Source organism: Delphinus delphis, chromosome 19, assembly GCF_949987515.2.
Source record: "Delphinus delphis chromosome 19, mDelDel1.2, whole genome shotgun sequence".
Taxonomy (NCBI): Eukaryota; Metazoa; Chordata; class Mammalia; order Artiodactyla; family Delphinidae; genus Delphinus; species Delphinus delphis.
Genome location: NC_082701.1, coordinates 29,986,124 through 30,005,302, shown reverse-complemented (window position 1 = coordinate 30,005,302; position 19,179 = coordinate 29,986,124). Strand labels below are relative to the sequence as shown.

General features: G+C 37.4%; 1 protein-coding gene across 1 annotated transcript in view; it reads right to left on the bottom strand.

The window, feature by feature from the left end:
* Positions 1-19,179, bottom strand: part of TRIM37 (tripartite motif containing 37) — a 155,867-nt gene that overhangs the window by 76,988 nt on the left and 59,700 nt on the right. Inside the window, exons 13-17 of the mRNA XM_059997311.1 lie at positions 17,361-17,540; positions 14,177-14,291; positions 13,075-13,293; positions 11,554-11,690; positions 6,660-6,745 (exon numbers count right to left, since the gene is read on the bottom strand). Of these exons, the coding sequence (XP_059853294.1) occupies positions 6,660-6,745; positions 11,554-11,690; positions 13,075-13,293; positions 14,177-14,291; positions 17,361-17,540 (737 nt within the window). The remainder of the gene's footprint in view (positions 1-6,659; positions 6,746-11,553; positions 11,691-13,074; positions 13,294-14,176; positions 14,292-17,360; positions 17,541-19,179) is intronic.

Sequence of the window (19,179 nt, the reverse complement as noted above, 5' to 3'; positions counted from 1 at the left end):
CTCTCCTCCTAAGCCAAGCAGATTAACCCTGCTAAAATATTACATCGATCTACCTAAGCTCTGTGCCTGGATGCATCAGAATGACATTCAAGGTTCTACACAGTCTAGACCCAAACTACCTTTCTAGTCTTCTCCAGTTTTTCACATCCTTTACTTTGTTATAAATTACATTTATATTTTTTAAATTAAAAACACAAGAAAACAAAACCACCTGAAAAAGAACAATGCTGCTCTAAATTATCTTGTAAAATTCGACTGGCAAACACCACCTCCCACTCTGTTGGAACTGGGAAAGTCATAGGATGTGTTTGTTCAGCTTCAGCCCGTATTGCCCAACAGTTTTCCAAAGGAGTGGTATCAATTTTCATTCCTACCAGCAGGCTATGAGAGTTTCCACCTCCCCAAATGCTTTCAATATTTAATATTGCCAGTTTAAAATGTATTAGCCATTACAGTGGGTATACAATGGTATCATAATGTGGTTTTTATCTGGCATTTCCTGAAAAAGAGAATGAACAGAATCTCAGAGACCTGTGGAACCCCACCAAGTGTACCAACATACACATAATGGGAATTAGAGAGGAGGAGAAAAATTATTTGAAGAAAAATGGATAAACATTTCCCACATATAATGAAATCTATTAATCTAAACATCCAAAAAACTCAACTCAACAAACTTCATGTAGGATAAACTCAAGAGATCCACACCGGGACACATCACAATTTGCGTTTCTCTGACAAAAGAGGCTGAGCACCTTTAAAAATGTGTACTGGTCACCTAGACAGCCTCCTTCGTGAAGTGTCTATTCTTGTCTTTTGTCTTTTTTACTAAAAGGTTGTCTTATCTTTTTCTTATTGATTTGTAAAAGTTCTTTATATATTATGGATAAAACTTTTGAATAATATTTTTAATTCATTTATTCTAATGAATAAAAATTCTGATACTTATTTTTAAAAAGCAATATACATTAATAGACCAGACTGCACACCTGTGGTCTTCTAAGCAGCCAGTTATACGGGTCTGGAGATCAATACATGGGGGTCCCATAGGCCTCTCAAGACCAACATGGATCAAACGGAATATACTATCTTCTGCTCCTGGACTCATTCGCTTATGTAATGGTACGGGCTAACCTAGAAATGTTAAGGATCATCCCCACATCTCCACCAACTCCAACCAATCCAGCAAGACACTCGCAAGTTGTGTAGATACTATTTAACATCTCTCAAAAGGTTTCTTCTTCTTTACCTTGTCTGCTACTACCTTATTTTAGGCCCTAAAAATTTCTCTCCTGGAATATTGAGGTAGTTTTTTTTTTCTTTCTTTCTTTTTTCTGGTCCTGCCACACAGCTTATAGGATCTTAATTCCCCAACCAGGGACTGAACCCGTGCCCTCAGCAGTGAAAGCATGGAGTCCTAACCACTGGACTCTCAGGGAATTCCCGCGGTAGTTTTCTAACTAATCTTAGCTCATCCATTTTCCATTATAAAGACAAATCTGATCACATTCGCTTTTAAAGACCTTTAGTAGGGACTTCCCTGATGTTGCAGTGGTTAAGAATCCACCCGCTAATGCAGGGGACACAGGTTCGAGCCCTGGTCCGGGAAGATCCCACATGCCGCGGAGCAACTAAGCCCATGTGCCGCAACTACTGAGCCTGCGTACCACAACTACTGAAGCCCATGCGCCTAGAGTCCGTGCTCCACAACAAGAGAAGCCACCGCAATGAGAAGCCCACACACCGCAACAAAGAGTAGCCCCTGCTCTCCGCAACTAGAGAAAAGCCCGCACGCAGCAACAAAGACCCAATGCACGTTTATTTACTTATTTAAAAAAAAAAAAAAAAAAGACCTTTAAAGCCCAAACTCCTTAGTCTGGCAAATAAGACTTTCCATTACCTAATCTTGTTCCTGCTTACCAATCTCACACTGGCCTGCCGCCATATAAACTAAACTTTCAAATATCTGAAGTTCCCAAAAAAGGACAATGCTGCGACTTCTGCCTAGAATGCCTTTGCTCTTTAATCTCATTATTTCCCTGTTCGCCTAATGAACTGAGCTCATCTTTAAAGAGCAAGATCAAGTATCACTCTCTCTCTCTGAAACCTTTTTTCACCCATTTCCAATTAGCTGTTCTTTCCATTTTTGGTGTCACCCTGTATCTATATTTATAACCACAAAGTTTTGCAATGACTAGTGCTGCAAAAGGGATGCTCATTCATTTTATAAACCCAATGAACAACACAATGGCTGATACCTAGTGGGTGTTCATTAAACATTTGTGGAACAAGTAACCTTAAAAATCTTTAACCTGAAATATATAACAGATGTTTTGAGTAATAACTTTATACAATGTCAATTTGTTTTACAAAAGTATTATACTGTCAAAACTTTTTAGTTCTCAAATTAGAAGTATTATTGCAGTGTTTCATAAGTTACACATGGCAGGCAATTATATCAACAGAATAGATTTTTCATACTCAGCTGTTTCAACTAGCTAATGTTCTACATTAGAAAAATATTTAAAACCCTTTTCAGCACATATTATTAAGCCTAAATTCTCTTGCAACTAAAAGAAAATAACTGAATAAACTAAAAGCAATTCTTATGGGAATGAGGCCACCTGAGTCACTAAATATTTGTTTTAAGCTATATCATTATTTAATACTGTCTAAAAAATTAAATTTAGTAAATACTATTTTACTATATACCTAGGCTTCTGTATAAGAAAGATGTGTTTAACGGACAGCTTAACGTCTTGATTGTAGTAGATCAAATACTTATAAGGCAAGTACGAAGGATAAAAGCTTATTATGTCCACAATAAGCAGTTAAGAGGTACACAAAACAAAAGAGGTAAAATATAACATAAAAACATTAAACATGGAGTGGGGGTGGGGAGGGGAATAAAAATTCAGGGTTGTTATAATGTGTTCAAACTTAAGAGATCAGCAATTTAAAATAATCATGTGTCTGTCTGTATGTGTGTGTGTGTGTTACCTCATGGTAACCACAAACTAGAAAGCCATAGATACACACACAAAAAAGAGAAAGAAATCCAAACTAACACTAAAGATAGTCATCAATCATAAGGGAAGAGAGCAAAAGAGGAATGGAACAAAAACGAAATACAGAAACGGAAAACTATAAACAAAAAGGCAATAAGTACATACCTATCAATAGTTACTTTAAACATAAATGGACTAAACCTACCAATCAAAAGACACAGAGTAGCCCAGGGGATACAAAAACAAGACCCATATATATGTGGCTACAAGACTCACTTCAGATCTAAAAACACCCACAGACTGAAAGTGACAGGATAGAAAAAGGTATTCCATGAAACGGAAACAAAAAGAAACGTGGGGTAGCAATATTTACATCAGACAAAACAGACTTAAAACAAAGTCCATAACAAAGACAAAGAAGGTCAGTATGTAATGATAAGAGGATCAATCCAACAAGAAGATATAACAATTGTAAATAAATATGTACCCAACGTAGGAGCACCTAAGTATATAAAGCAAATGTTAATAGACATAAAGGGAGAAATAGATGGTAATACAATAATAGTAGGAGACTTTAACACCCCATTTACATCAATGGATAGATCATACAGACAGAAAATCAATAAGGAAACACTGGCATTAAATGACGCATTAGACTACTGGTCTTAAATGACACATTAGTCCATCTATTAGATTGACTTAATAGAGATATATAGATATAGATCTCTATATACAGAATATCCTGCCCAAAAGCAGCAGAGTTCACATTCTTTTCAAGTGCACAGGGAACATTATTCTCCAGGACAGATCACATGCTAGGCCACAAAACAAGTCTCAGGAAATTTAAGAATGAAATCATAACAAGCATCTTTTCTGACCACAACACTAAGAGACTAGAAATCAACTACAAGAAAAAAACTGCAAACAACACAAACATGTGGAGGCTAAACAATATGCTACTAATCAACTGAAGAAATCTACGAGGAAATAAAAAAATACCTGAGACAAATGAAAACAGAAACACGATGGTCCAAAAAATCTATGGAACACAGCAAAAGCAATACTAAGAGAAAAGTTTACAGCAATACAAGCCTACCTCAGGAAGTAAGAAAAGTCTCAAATAAACAACATAACATTACAACTAAAGGAACTAGAAAAAAAAAAAAGAAAAAACAAAACCCAAAGTTAGTAGAAGGAAAGAAATAGTTACAACTGACACAACAGAAATACAAAGAGACATATCAGATCATAAGAGATTACTACAGACAATTATATGCCAATAAAATGGACAAACTAGAAGAAATGGATTATTACTAGAAATGTGCAGTCTCCCAAGACTGAATCAGGAAGAAATAGAAAATTAGGAACAGACTGATTACCAGTAATAAAATTTCAACTGAATCAGTAATAAAAAAAACTTAATTCCCAACAAACAAAAGACCAGTACCATATGGCTTCACAGGTGAATTCTACCAAACATTTAAAGAGTTAACACCTATTCTTTTCAAACTATTCCAAAAAATTGAAGAGGAAGTAATGTTTCCAAACTCATTATATGAGGCCAGCACCACTCTGATACCAAAACCAAAGACACCACCAGAAAAGAAAATTACAGACCAATATCAATGATGAACGTAGTAACAAAAACGCTCAACAAAACTTTAGCAAACAAAATTCAACAAAACATTAAAAAGATCAGACACTGTGATCAAGTGGGATTTATCCCAGGGATGCAAGGATGGCTCAATCAATGTGATACAACACATTAACAAATTACAGAATAAAAATTGCTCATCTTAATAAATGCAAGAAAAGCTTCTGACAAAATTCAACATCCATTTATGATAGAAACTATAAACAAAGTGGGTACAAAAGGAACATATCCCAACATAATAACAGCCATATACAACAAGCTCACAGCTCACATCATACTCATCAGTGAAAAGATGAAAGCATTTCCTCTGTGATCAGGAACAAGACAAGGACGTCCACTCTCACCACTTTTATTCAACATAATACTGGAAGTCCTAGCCACAGCAATTAGACAGGAAGAACAATTTTTGTAAAAATCCAAATTGGAAAGGAAGAAGTAAAACTGTCACTGTTTGCAGATGACATGATACTATACATAGAAAACCCTAAAGATACCACCAAAAAACTACTAGAACTCTTCAACAAATTCAGTAAAGTTTCAGGATACAAAATTAATACAAAACAAAAATCTGTTGCATATCTATACTCTAGTAACAAACTATCAGAAGGAGAAATTAGAAAATAATCTCATTTACAACTTCATTAAGAAGAAAAAAAACCCCAGGAATAAATCTAACCAAGGAGATAAAAGAGTTGCACTCTGAAAACTGTTAAGACATTGATGAAAGAAACTGAAGACAACACAAATGGAAAGATACACTGTGCTCATAGATAGGAAGAATTAATATCGTTAAAATGACCATACTACCCAAGGCAATCTACAGAGTCAAACACCAACAGCATTTTTCACAGAACTAGAACAAAGAATCCTAATATTTGTATGGAAACACAAAAGACTCTGAAGAGCCAAAGCAATCTAGAGAAAGAATGTAGCTGGAGGTATCATACTCCCTGATTTCAAACTACACTACAAAGCTACAGTCATCCAAACAGTATGGGGGACTTCCCTGCTGGTCCAGTGGTTAAGAATCCACCTTCCAATGCAGGGGACACGGGTTCAATCCCTGGCTGGGGGAACTAAGATCCCACATCCCAACAAAGCCCACGTGCTCTGGAGCCTGCATGCCACAACTAGAGAGAAACCCACACACCACAACTACTGAGCCTGTGCACTGCAACAAAAGATCCGGTGTGCCGCAACTAAGACCCGACGCAGCACCAGTAAAGTAGAAGTAGTACAAACTAGCTGATAATTGTTCTAGCCAAGTTTCCCATGCTTAATTAAATAGGTCCAAGAACACAAAAGAAACACCTACTATTTAAGTAAGGTTATCCTAGGAGGAGCAGTGTACTTTGGCAAAAAACTGGGTCCATGAAGACGATATGAGGTTCTAGTCTGGCTATACCAACAACTACCTATGTGATCTAAGCAACTAAATCTCTGAGTTATTTCCACATATAAAATGAGTTCTCAAAAGGTCCTTTATAAGTCAAAGATTCAACAATTCTATTCAGATTATTCTTATAATTGAGATAGGTATACAAGTAAGACTTATGTATCGTAAAAGACAGTTAAGTATATAAAAGTAGATAAGATGATGAGCTTTGGATTCAAATAAACTGAAAACTCTAATTCCTCTCTTTCATTTACTTAATTGTGAAAAGACAGCAAGTTGCTTAATTCCTTTACACATCAGTTTCTATAGCTATAAAAAGAAGATAATATTAAAACCTATCTCCAAGAATTTTATAGGCAAATGAGATAAGGTACACATAAAGTGCTTCTGCACAGTGCCTGGTACATAAGAACACATTAAATTTTAGCTATTATTACTGTTTTAAATACTATTAGTAATTCACTCTAAAATCCATACATAAAATATAGTCCTTCTAACACCATGAACCATGTAGAGCAATGGCTGCCACATATCAAAATATGATACATTCAGAGAAGAGCAGAGAGAAGGCAGAACAGCTTGTGGGGCCTGGCCTCAGTACCTGAAGGTCCTGCTGCAGCTGCATCTTCCATGAGTTCTCCCTCTTCCAATTCCATGTTGTTGTATTCCACATCATTTTCTCCAGACCTAAGAATATATAAAATTCATCATTCCACATAGTAAGTACAATTAATATTACTTGTCACACCTCAGTGAACTTCATAACAATTGTGTATAGCTTTCTCCTGTGAAGTAATAGAATATTTCTAAATACAAAATTGAGGGAAAAGACTTTTGTCATTATCACATGTATGGGCAGTATTATTAATGTTCAATCTACCTTTTTAAAATACCAAGATAGGTTGGCAACATTTAATTTTTAAAATAGAAAATCTGAAAACCATTGTAAGCAGAAGAGATTATAGCTTCAAAGGATTTGTAACTTAATGGTAGTAAATTAGGCTTAACACAGTACACTTTAAGGTTAAGAAAGATGTTTAAATTACTGTATGTGACTAAACACTATTTTCTTAAAATACTATTTCAGAAAAGAGGGTGTTGTCTATCAAAACACAATCACCTTATTTTAAATGACAAAGTACTATATGGAACAGCACTAATCAGTGCTAGTTTTGAGTATTTAAAGTAGTCTTAAAATCAGTTCCCGGACTGACAGCACGAGGAGCTCTACCGATCTGCTTTCCAGTGACACTGGTGAAAATTATTTTTTAAAGTAACCATTTAGACTCTGGAAATGGTTCTAAGAGCATATAGCAAATGAAAACATCTCCTCAAAAAAATGTACTAAAATTTGGTAACAACAATGAGTCTGTGGTACTTGAACCAAGACCACTCCCCACCCCCATTCAGTGATACAGAAATTCCACTTCAGACTGGTGCAGCCAAGAACATAGGGCTCCCATTTCCCACAGCTCCCCAATAGAAGGGCTATATTCCCAGGAGGAGTGAGACTTCAGCATTTCTCATCCTGTTCCCAGCTACCCGTGGCTGAGGCTAAAGTCAGGTGTATGTGACCAAGAGGTAGGGATTCCCTTCTTCTACCCAGACCCAAGGCTTTACCTTGGATGCAGCATGCTGAGGTAACTGGGGCCCAGATCCCCAGTGCCCCAATTCACTCATAAAGCAGAAGTCCCAGGCCTGAGAAGACAAACCGAAAAGATCTGAGGCTACAGCCCCCAACTTGCCCATCCACAATGGGTCAGCTTCTAAAGTGGGAGAAATAAGCACACCTTTGTGCTCACTCCAGCTTCAGAGCTCTGGCTCAGAGATTTTGCCTGCAGAAGGAAGCAGGCTCTAAAAACTGAGCCACAGAGAAAGGTGTAACACTATTAAGAACATAAAAAAATACTCTCAAATGGAATCCAGCAAAACATAAAAGGAATTACACACCAAGGCAGAATAGAATTTAACCAAGGAATACAAAGTTGGTTTAGAATCTGAAAATCAACTAATGTAAAACACCATATCAACAGAATAAAAAAAAACAACTACATGATCATCTGAATAGATGCAGAAGGAGAATATGACAAAATCCAATACCCTTTCATAACAAAAACACTCAATAAACCAGGACTAGAAGGGCATAGATGTAAAACCCACAGCTAACATCACACTTAATGGTGAAAGACTGAACGCTTTCCCTCTAATATCAGGAACAACACAAGAAAGAATGTCCACTCCCCGCAGTGGTTAAGAAGCCACCTGCCAATGGAGGGGACACGGGTTTGATTCCTGGTCTGGGAAGATCCCACATGCCGTGGAGCAACTAAGGCCCTGTGCCACAACTCCTGAGCCTGCGCTCTAGAGCCCATGAGCCACAACCACAACTACTGAGCCTTCGTACCACAACTACTGAAGCCCACATGCCTAAAGCCCATGCTCTGCAACAAGAGAAGCCACTGCAATGATTAGACTGTGCACCGCAACAAAGAGCCCCACTCACCGCAACTAGAGAAAGCCCACGTGCAGCAACAAAGACCTGATGCGGCCTAAATAAATAAATAAATCTATTAAAAAAAAAAAAAAGAATGTCCACTACCACCAATTTTATTCAACATTCTATGCAGTGAACTTAGGCAAGAAAAAGAGATAAAAGGCATCCAAATTGGAAAAAAAGAAGTAAAACTAAATCTATTTACAGATGTAATACTGTATATAGAAAAACCTAAAGAATCCATTAAAAAAACTATTAGAACTAATAAACGAGTTAGCAATGTTGCAAGAAACAAAAATCAACTGGATGTTCATGTACTTGCAAAAGAACAATACACAAAGGAAATTTAAAAAGAAAAGTCAATTGCATTTACAATAGCATAAAAAAGAATAAGATACTTAGGAATGAATTAAACAAAAGATGTGTAAAACATATACTCTGAAAATTACAAAACACTGTTGAAAGATTAAAAACTTCTGATTGGCAAAAGACCCTGTTAAGAATATGAAAAGACAAGCTACAGAGTGGGAGAAGACAAGCTACAGAGTGGGAGAAAGTATTTGCAAAGCATGTATACAAATTTTACTGGGGAAAACTTGGCAAAGGGTATATGGGATCTTGTATTATTTCCTCCAACTGCAAGTGAATTTACAATTACCTCAAAATAAAAAGAAAAAAACAGCAGGAAGAAAATATATAATACTATCATAGAAAGACTGAGGTGGAGGAAGAGAAGAAAGGCCTACTTGATACATGTGTTCTAGTTAACTAAAAGCTGTTTATAATAACCATTACCCAAATCAACTGTGTATCTATTTCCCCATCTATACAAGGAACTGACCTTAATTTGTAAGAGCTAACAGTTTATGATTCCCCAGATGCTCAAATTAGCTCAAAATTAACTGTGCTGTTTCTATGAATTATATAAAACAGTTTGGATCAAGATATTATTGTAGATGTATATAAAGGGAACATAATCAAATACCTTCTAGTAGAAAAAGCATTAAAAAGTCAATCTAATGAGATGCTGTGAATCCAATTTTACGTAAAATCCAATTGCCCTCAAAACTACCTTGAAAAAAGTCAAGAGACCTAACAGTCAAAGGAATTAATTCAGATAGAACCATGTATTTAAGCTATTATCAAGGTGGATTCCACTTTATAGAATCACCATCTAAAAGAATTTTCCATGTTAATTCAAATTAATCAGTTCTATTCTATATATTTAAAAATATCACTAATAATGATTTCTCATTTGGTGACTTAAAGGCTTCACATTTCAACTAACCCTTTTAGGCAATTTGCCACGTATGCTAAAGAGGGAACATTAAGTGAAAAAGGTCTATTTTGAGGAGCTAATTTGTGGAAATGGGGGGTGAGGTCAAATAGGGGGTTTAAAACTCTCACCTTACTCTTGTGAAATGGCTGGTGCCAGGGCTGGGACAGAGGAAGTACAAGATGAACCTGGAATGCCTTGTAGTGCCAGAAAATAAGAAAGTGCTTATAAAATAATGAGGACATCTAGAAAGGACACAGGAGTTTTTAAAAGGCTGCCACTGGCCAAATCTGGGACAATCAGAGCAATAAATTATGATAGTAAGTGGATTAAATGATTTAAAAATACAAAACTCCATGAGTCTATACTAATGAAATTAATTAGTTAATTAATGAATGGGGCAGAGGGGAAAGTTCTTCCTTAGAATAGAATTCCAATTAATAAACGTAGAAGGAATAATGGCATTCGAAAATCATCATTCAGCAATCAACACAGTAATCTTTTTCAAGCAGGAATCACCAATGAATGATAAAATTAGTGGACTAAAGTACAACAAGAAATAAGATATTTACAGTCTCCAAATATGTCCCCACATGATACTTATTAATTACAAAGGGGAAAAGTAGAGAGATCTGGCAGATATCACCTTAACCAAGTATTCTAAATCAATCAACCATAATGGGACAGATTGAAGACATGCGCCTTCCACTGTCCCCTCATATTGATGCGCTGAAAAAGCTACATCATCACTTCTGTCTTATTCCTGCCAAAAGTGCATAACCTCGATCTAATTATGAGGAAATATCAGACTACTCCAAATTGAGGGACTTCCTACAAAATAACCACTCTGTATTTCTCTGAAGTGTCAAACTCATGAAAAACAAATTAAAAAAAAAAAAGACTACATGAACCAGACTGAAGCAGATTAAAGTGTCTTAACAAAAAGCAACATGTGGGGCTTCCCTGGTGGCACAGTGGTTGAGAGTCCACCTGCCGATGCAGGGGACACGGGTTCGTGCCCCGGTCCGGGAAGATCCCACATGCCGCGGAGCGGCTGGGCCCGTGAGCCATGGCCGCTGAGCCTGCGTGTCCAGAGCCTGTGCTCCGCAACCGGAGAGGCCACAACAGTGAGAGGCCCGTGTACCGCAAAAAAAAAAAAAAAAAAAGCAACATGTGATCCTGAATTGGATCCTAAACCAGACAAAGGACATCACTGTCAAAATTTCTATAAGGTCATAGATTATAGTACTACATCAATGTTAACTTCCTGATTTTGATAATGGTACTGAAATTACATAAGAGACATACTTGGTTTTAGAAGTACACAATGAGAAGTATATTCACTTAATCTCAAATGTCTCACAAAAAAATTATATAGAGTGAGAGAAAAGAAACATAACAAAGCAAAATATTAAATTTGGGGAATTAATCTGGGCAAAGGAAATACGGGAATTCCCTGTTAATATTTTTGCAACTTTTCTTAAATATGAAATAATTGCAAAATTAAAGCTAAAGCAAAAACTAAAACTCAGTTTGGAACCCAGAGATGACAGGGAGGAAATCAGTTCACTCTTCCCTTCAAGTTCCTTTATTTATTTATATAAGATACTGTAGATCAAGAAAAAAAAATCCTTAATATCCACATTTTTAGGCCTAACTTAATTAATATGCTTCTAATAATTACCACTTAGATGATTTATAGTGGTAGTTAATGTGAACACTCACATGGTTTCTTCATCAATGTCATTTTCTTCCGTGTTACTTGTTGCTGTGGAACTGGCAGAAGAACTGCTGCCATCGAGATGATTTACTTCATCTTCACCAACAAGATCCAGATCCAGATCTCCATCTGAAAGCTCATGCTAGATTAAGGCAAAGAAAGAAGACTTCTATCTCAAATGTTTTCACTCAGCCCATGGCCCAAGCACCAGCACCAAAGAATAAGGTAATCATCAGAATTCTCCGCTCCTGTGCCTAGACTGCTGTGCCCTGTAGAGATAACTCACATAACCACACTACCTGGTACCACTAATAAGTTATTTCTGCCAATGTCAGCTGGGCCTTCGATATGACTGGAAATGCTTCATATAGTCCACATCAGCTTCCTCACAAAGTAACATTTCAAACCATCACTCCTCAAGACCTATCTAACCTCTATTATCCTCAATGTGATTATAAAACCCTGTCACCTATCTATACAGAAAAACATATTGGCTATTAAGCATAAATGCCCACAACTTTCAGCTGCCCTACCTGCAAACTCCACCCTACCTTTAACTCATTCTATCAAAGGTTAACTGCTTCACCTGAGTGCTCCATTCCAACCTCTATTATCTCCTTAAATAAATGGTTTTGTTAATACTTGGACCTTATTTTCAATCTTTCTCCCCACTGGCTCCTTCATTATAACATATATCTGAAGCCTCAAAAAGAGCTTCTCTCTCCTTCTGTCTCTCATCTTAAACAATAACAACCACTTCTTGAAATCTCATTCTAGTTGTAGTTTAGCTGGGACAAAACCTGGCTATCTCCCAAAACCTAAATCATCCTACATACATAGGCAATGATAAGGTTCTTTAACTAGATTCAGTGAACGGAAAGCAGACACCTTTTTTTTTTTTAAGATTTTTTTTCTAAATTTATTTATTTTTGGCTGTGTTGGGTCTTCGCTGCTGGGCACAAGCTTTCCCTAGTTGTGGCAAGTGGGGTTTACTCTTCGTTGCGGCATGTGGGCTTTTCATTGCGATGGCTCCTCCTGTTGCAGAGCACGGACTCTAGGCATGTGGGCTTCAGTAGTTGTGGCACATGGGCTCAGTAGTTGTGGCTCGCGGGCTCTAGAGTTTCGGCACACGGGCTTAGTTGCTCCGCGGCATGTGGGATCTTCCTGGACCACGGCTCGAACCCATGTCCCCTGCATCGGCTGGTGGATTCTCAACCACTGCGCCACCAGGGAAGCCCCAGGACACATTTTAAAAATCCACAACTTACATAGCTTCTAAAATGTACATCACAGTTTGTTTTGTAGAATGTACAGTTTTCTACAATAAATTAATTTTTAGAACCCTGAAATAATTTTGATGCAACAACTTCTGACTTATTAACAGTTATAAAAGGGCATACACTAATAATGAAAATATAAGTGGACAAGATTTTCAGCACATTGATTCCCCCTATCATATGTTGGAAACCATGATATCATTTCTCTTTTCAAACACAAAATGAATCTAAAATAGGTCTAATTATTACATGATAATCTTCATTCTGAATCTTCTCCTCATCTTCTTCATCCTCCTTGGCCTCTCTTACAGAAGCTGTAGTAGGACCATCTTGGAGAAGCATGTCAGCACATGATCCAGACTTCTTAGCTCGTGTCTCAGGAGTGTCATCATTTTGGGGGCTAAGATGATTATCTGGTGGTGACAAATCTCTTGATTTCTGAGTTCGAGACAACTCAATAGTAAGTCTCTTTTAAAACAAAACAACACAAGCAGAGTCATAAGCAGTCCTCCACTCGTACAGTAAAATTATTTCAAGCAAAAAAAAAAACGAACCATATATCCAGATGTTCATAAAACCATTTCTTGCACCATCTATCTCATACCTTCCTGACTTTTGCTTATGGAAAAATCTATGACTAAGAAAAACTGCCCAATTTATTTTCATCTTTCTTCTCATTTCTAGCCCAAGCTATACAATCAGCAAACCGCATAGTAAATACAGGCAGTTTAACTTAACATGAAAATTTTTGAAAATATTCATCTTTTCCTCTCTCATATATTAACCGCTCTCAGCACTTCCAACTTCTCATCACATCCCCATATCCACTTGTAGAAAGAGACATTCCTTACATAATTTAGTTTACCATTGTAAAATAAAAATTCATTAACTGATCCTCCCCAGCGCTCAGTTCAACAATAGTGAGACTTCAAGACAGGGCAACATTCAATTGTTCCATAGCTTATAATCCTCTAAATTCAAAACAGCATGGGAAAGAGAAATACCCAAGTCACTGAGAGAAACAGAGTTTGCCTCAACTAGAGAAGCACTGTCCAATACAATTTTATGCAATGATGGAAATGTTCTACATCTGCAATTCCCAATACAAGCTAGCTACTGTAACTAAGGAACTGAATTTTTAATTTTAATTATGTCTACACAGCCACATGTGGCTAGTGGCTACTGAATTGGACAGTCCAGAATTAGAGGTTCAAAGGTAGTGAGAATAAAGAACAAGTGGATTTTTCTACAAAATTACAAACAGCAATAATATCCAAAATCTAATTACAAATGTAATACGCCGGTAAGACAATATGAAACACTAAAACCAAATATATGTTTTTTTGCTTACCTCTTTAAGGTTATTTATTTGTTGGATATAGCTAGTCTGTGCAGCTTCTAATTGAGTAATATACCAATGCTGGTCCCGGCATTTTTGAAAGAAAGTTGGTGAACGAACCTGAAACCTTAAAAGAGTAACTGCACATGAAAAATAATCCGAACAGTAAAATATTATGAACCAAGCCTTAAGTCTATAACTATAAATTCTAGAATTTTAAGTTTACTTGATTACATTATAAGGCCAAAATTCAGAACTCAGAGCTCCTGGTATCTGCCATTTATATATGTAGTTCACAAATTATAATGACATGGTTCTGAAAAGTCAGTTGTCTAAATTCAAACTGTATTTTTCTAAAGAAATAACATTACATATCACAGTTAAACTTCCAAACTCATCTACTAAAACATATTTACTATAATAATCTAGCTCAAATACAGTGTTGATCATAGGCTGGGAAGAAGAGGATCACACTATGCAGGAAGGAGACAGCTAATGCCTTCCTTCTCCTTTCTTGCCTGTGTCAGACCCTAGTAAAACAGGCAAAGTTTGTTTCAGGCACTGCTCTTTGTCATTCCTTTTCTATCTCCCGTTCCCATATTTCCTACTCCACAGCAAAAAAAAAAAAAAAAAAAAAAAAATCACGTAAAGGGTCAACTACCCAGGACTGCTTTACTGTCCCTCAAGGAATTACATGCTCTGAATAACCTACATTCCCAACCCCATCCAGATAGCAGTTTAAAATCCAAACTCTCCATATATCACAATATGGCATATTTCAGCTGGGGTTAGGAAAAAAACAAGTGTCTCTATATTAAAGCATATAAATGGATACACGATAGAATCTTGATCTCTTCAGAGTTATCGGTACTTTAAAAAAACTAATACTTATTAAAGCAAGAAAAACCCGTCCCTACCTTTGTTAGATAGCTGAACATGACTCCATTTACATTACTATGACTCCAATAAAGAGATGACTAAGGTCATAAAAAATGGCTGTTTTGGGCTTCCCTGGTGGTGCAGTGGTTGAGAGTCCACCTGCCGATGCAGGGGACGCAGGTTCGTGCCCCGGTCCGGGAGGATCCCACATGCCGCGGAGCGGCAGGGCCCGTGAGCCATGGCTGCTGGGCCTGCGCGTCCGGAGCCTGTGCTCCACAACGGGAGAGGCCACGGCAGTGAGAGGCCCGCGTACCGCAAAAAAAAAAAAAAAAAAAAAAAAAGGCTGTTTTGCAGGCTGGTAAAATTAGTATTTGAATAGTTTTACAATCCTCTCTGGTTAAAGTGTGAAACGGGAACAAATTATTCATATTTCTTTTAGTGAATAATTTAAGAAAACCTAAAAGGTTATAAAATGATATTAAAATAATCCCCCAAAAGAGATGACAAAAACATGAATTTTTTTCTACACTCAAAATGCAATAATCTCTTTTTATACGTCCTTATTCTCCCAGAAAAGTTATAAAGAACACATAATAGTAAAGGGTGATATGACAGCAACTCATCCAGCATGCTCAAGGACAAAGAAATCAGAATAAGTGAAATTTAAAAGAGTATATTCAAATCTCTTTTAAGGAAAAAAGCTTTTAAAATTATTTGATGGAAACTTACTAAACTGTTAAACATTCTGAAACCACTCAGTTCAAAACATATTTGAATTTTTTTTTTTTAATTTTTAAATTTTTTAAATACATTTATTTTTGGCTCCATCTGCATTGGGTCTTTGTTGCTGCATGCGGGCTTTCTCTGTTGTGGTGAGCGGGGGCTACACTTCATTGTGGTGCGTGGGCTTCTCATTGTGGTGGCTTCTCTTGATACAGAGCACAGGCTCTAGGCACGCGGGCTTCAGTAGTGGCTCACAGGCTCTAGAGCGCAGGCTCAGTAGTTGTGGTGCACGGGCGTAGTTGCTCCACGGCATATGGAATCTTCCCAGACCAAGGATCAAACCGGTGTTCCCTGCATTAGCAGGTGGATTCTTAACCACTGTGCCACCAGGGAAGTCCCTGAATTTATTTATTTTTTAAAACTCAAGCTTGCATTTTGATCATCAAATTAAACCGTGCAATGATGCCCCAAAACTGAATTACAAGGGTTACCCCAATATTAAATAGGGCTGTAGCTTTATAGTCACTGTTTACGTTCTGTCCTTTCTTGCAAATAACACACCAACTACCATCACTTAGTTTATTTTCATCAATTTTCATCTCTATTCCCTTACTTTTAATTTGCTGTTATCTAGAAGAAACTGAAAATCTTTTTGTTAAATTAAGCTTTCAAAACCAGTCATCCAAACATAATACACAATGCCAAGTGGAAAAAAATAAGCACTTGAGGGCTTCCCTGGTGGCGCAGTGGTTGAGAGTCCGCCTGCCAATGCAGGGGACACGGGTTCGTGCCCCAGTCCGGGAAGATCCCACATGCCGCGGAGCGGCTACGTCTGTGAGCCATGGCCGCTGAGCCTGCGCATCCGGAGCCTGTGCTCCGCAATGAGAGAGGCCATAACAGTGAGAGGCCCGCGTACCACGAAAAAAAAAAAGCACTTGATCCCACACTATTCTTGGATTTCCAAATGGTGAGGTTGCTAGAAGTTCAATAGATAAATGGGACATTACCACATTTACTGGAAGTAGTAGTTTACTTTTTTTAAAAACTTTATTTTTGGCTGCATTGTGTCTTCGTTGGTGCACATGGGCTTTCTCTAGTTGCGGTGAGTGGGGGCTACTCTTCGTTGTGGTGCGTGGGCTTCTCATTGCGGTGGCTTGTTGTGGAGCATGGGCTTCTAGGCACTCGGGCTTCAGTAGTTGTGGTGCATGGGCTCAGTAGTTGTGGCTTGCAGGCTCTAGAGCACAGGCTCAGTAGTTGTGGCACATGGGCTTAGTTGCTCTGTGGCATGTGGGATCTTCCCAGTCCAGGGCTCGATCCCAAGTCCCCTGCATTGGCAGGCGGATTCTTAACCACCGAGCCATCAGGGAAGCCCCAGTAGTTTACTTTTTATGGAACTACTAACTAGATGTCAAACACATTTCTGACTAACTTATTCACTGACCACACAGGGCTTCTGAAATTAAATGGTTAAGAACATGGTAAGGTTAGAGTTAGAATGAATTTCGATATTCATCTTTGTTAAGTGAAAAGACTTTAAAATTCTGATGACATTATTCCCTGTGATAAAAGCCATGATATAAATGTTTCCTATTACCTTAAAATCACTGTATCATTTTGTCGATTCAAGTATCCTTCATTTGCAAGTAAGTCCAAACGGAAAAATCGATTATAACCCCAACATTCTCCAACTTCAAAGTCAGATGCAAATTCTCGAATGATATTTTTGGTAGGATCATTGCAGGACTGATGAACCATCTCTACACGGTATTCGTATCTAAAATTGAAAAGACTATTAATATAGAGTTAGTAAAGCAAGAATAAATGACATCAAAACATTAAGGTGATTAAGTACCTAAGAAGAAACTTATTGATATACACAGCTACATGTCTTTCAGGAAGGACTGTCACAACAGTAATATAAATGGGCTACCACAATATGATTGGCACTAGGTCCTTCTTCCCCTTTAAAAATGTTTACCAATATAGCAGGTATAAAATACCACCTCAAATAATGAATAAATTTTGTATAAAATAGTACTTTCAAAGTTACACATTTTAGCAACACTATGTATTTTTCCATATATTCATTACCTATGTTTCCTCACAATGTTCTGCCATTTTCTTTGAGGTAAATAAATAATAAATTTTGAATACTCTACTATATTTTTCCAATTCAAGTTATCATAAATCAACTGTGTATTCAGCAATTCAAGCCTATAAAATTTTCTAATAGAAAATAAGTATAAATGGGAAAGCCAGTAAATTTAGATTTCCGTATCTTACATAGTATAAAACTCTCAAGTCTTCGAAGTCATTTTTACTAAGAAAGTACTGCTATTGCAAGAAAGAGAAGTGAAAAAATAAAGATCATCAGAAGGAACATCCAACAGTAGCCATAAAGCTTCTTTTTTAGCAGAGATAAACTTTTAAAAGAAAAACCCAATACCTCAGTCTGCTATTTCTACTTGCAAAGGCAAAAGAAAAAATTACAGCTCTTTATCTACAAATAAACGTGTACAGGCGACCCTTGAACAACCTAAGTTCGAATTGCAATGGTCCACTTAAATGTGAATTTTTTTTAATATAGTAAATATTACAGTACTACACAATCTGCAGTTGTTTGAATCCAAGGATGTAGAACCATGGGTACAGAGGAACCCAGGATAGGGAGGGCCAATGGTAAGTGACATGCAGATTTTTGACTGTGTGGAGGGTTGGCGCCCCTAAGCCCTGCGTTGTTCAAAGGTCAACCGTATTTAAGTACTGTCAAATGATTTTTATATTAGTATCTCTCACAGTGCATTATACAGACTGATGGCACAAACTAATACAAAAGCTGTGATATTTTGTCTGCCTGATTATTATGGCAGTTGTAAGGCAAAGGGTTTCATTAAATGTCCATAAATAAACCCCAATATGAATGTGCAATTGATTTTTGACAAGGGTTCTGATTCAATAGGGAAAAAAGTTTCTTCAACAAACAGTGCTGAGGGAATTCCCTGGTGTCCCAGTGGCTGGGACACTCTGCTTTCACTGCAGTGAAATGTTCAATCCCTAGTCAAGCAACTGGGATCCCACCAAAACAAAATAAATCAAAACAACAACAAAGGGCTTCCCTGGTGGCGCAGTGGTTGAGAGTCCGCCTGCCGATGCAGGGGACGCGGGTCCGTGCCCCGGTCCGGGAGGATCCCACATGCCACGGAGCGGCTGGGCCCGTGAGCCATGGCTGCTGAGCCTGCGCGTCCGGAGCCTGTGCTCCGCAACGTGAGAGGCCACAACAGTGAGAGGCCCGCGTACAAAAAAAAAAAAAACACAAAAAACACAAAAAACCCAAATGGTGCTGAGAAAATCTGATTGCTACGTGCAAATTTCACATACAAATTTCATATGTATATTTCACATACAACTTTCTA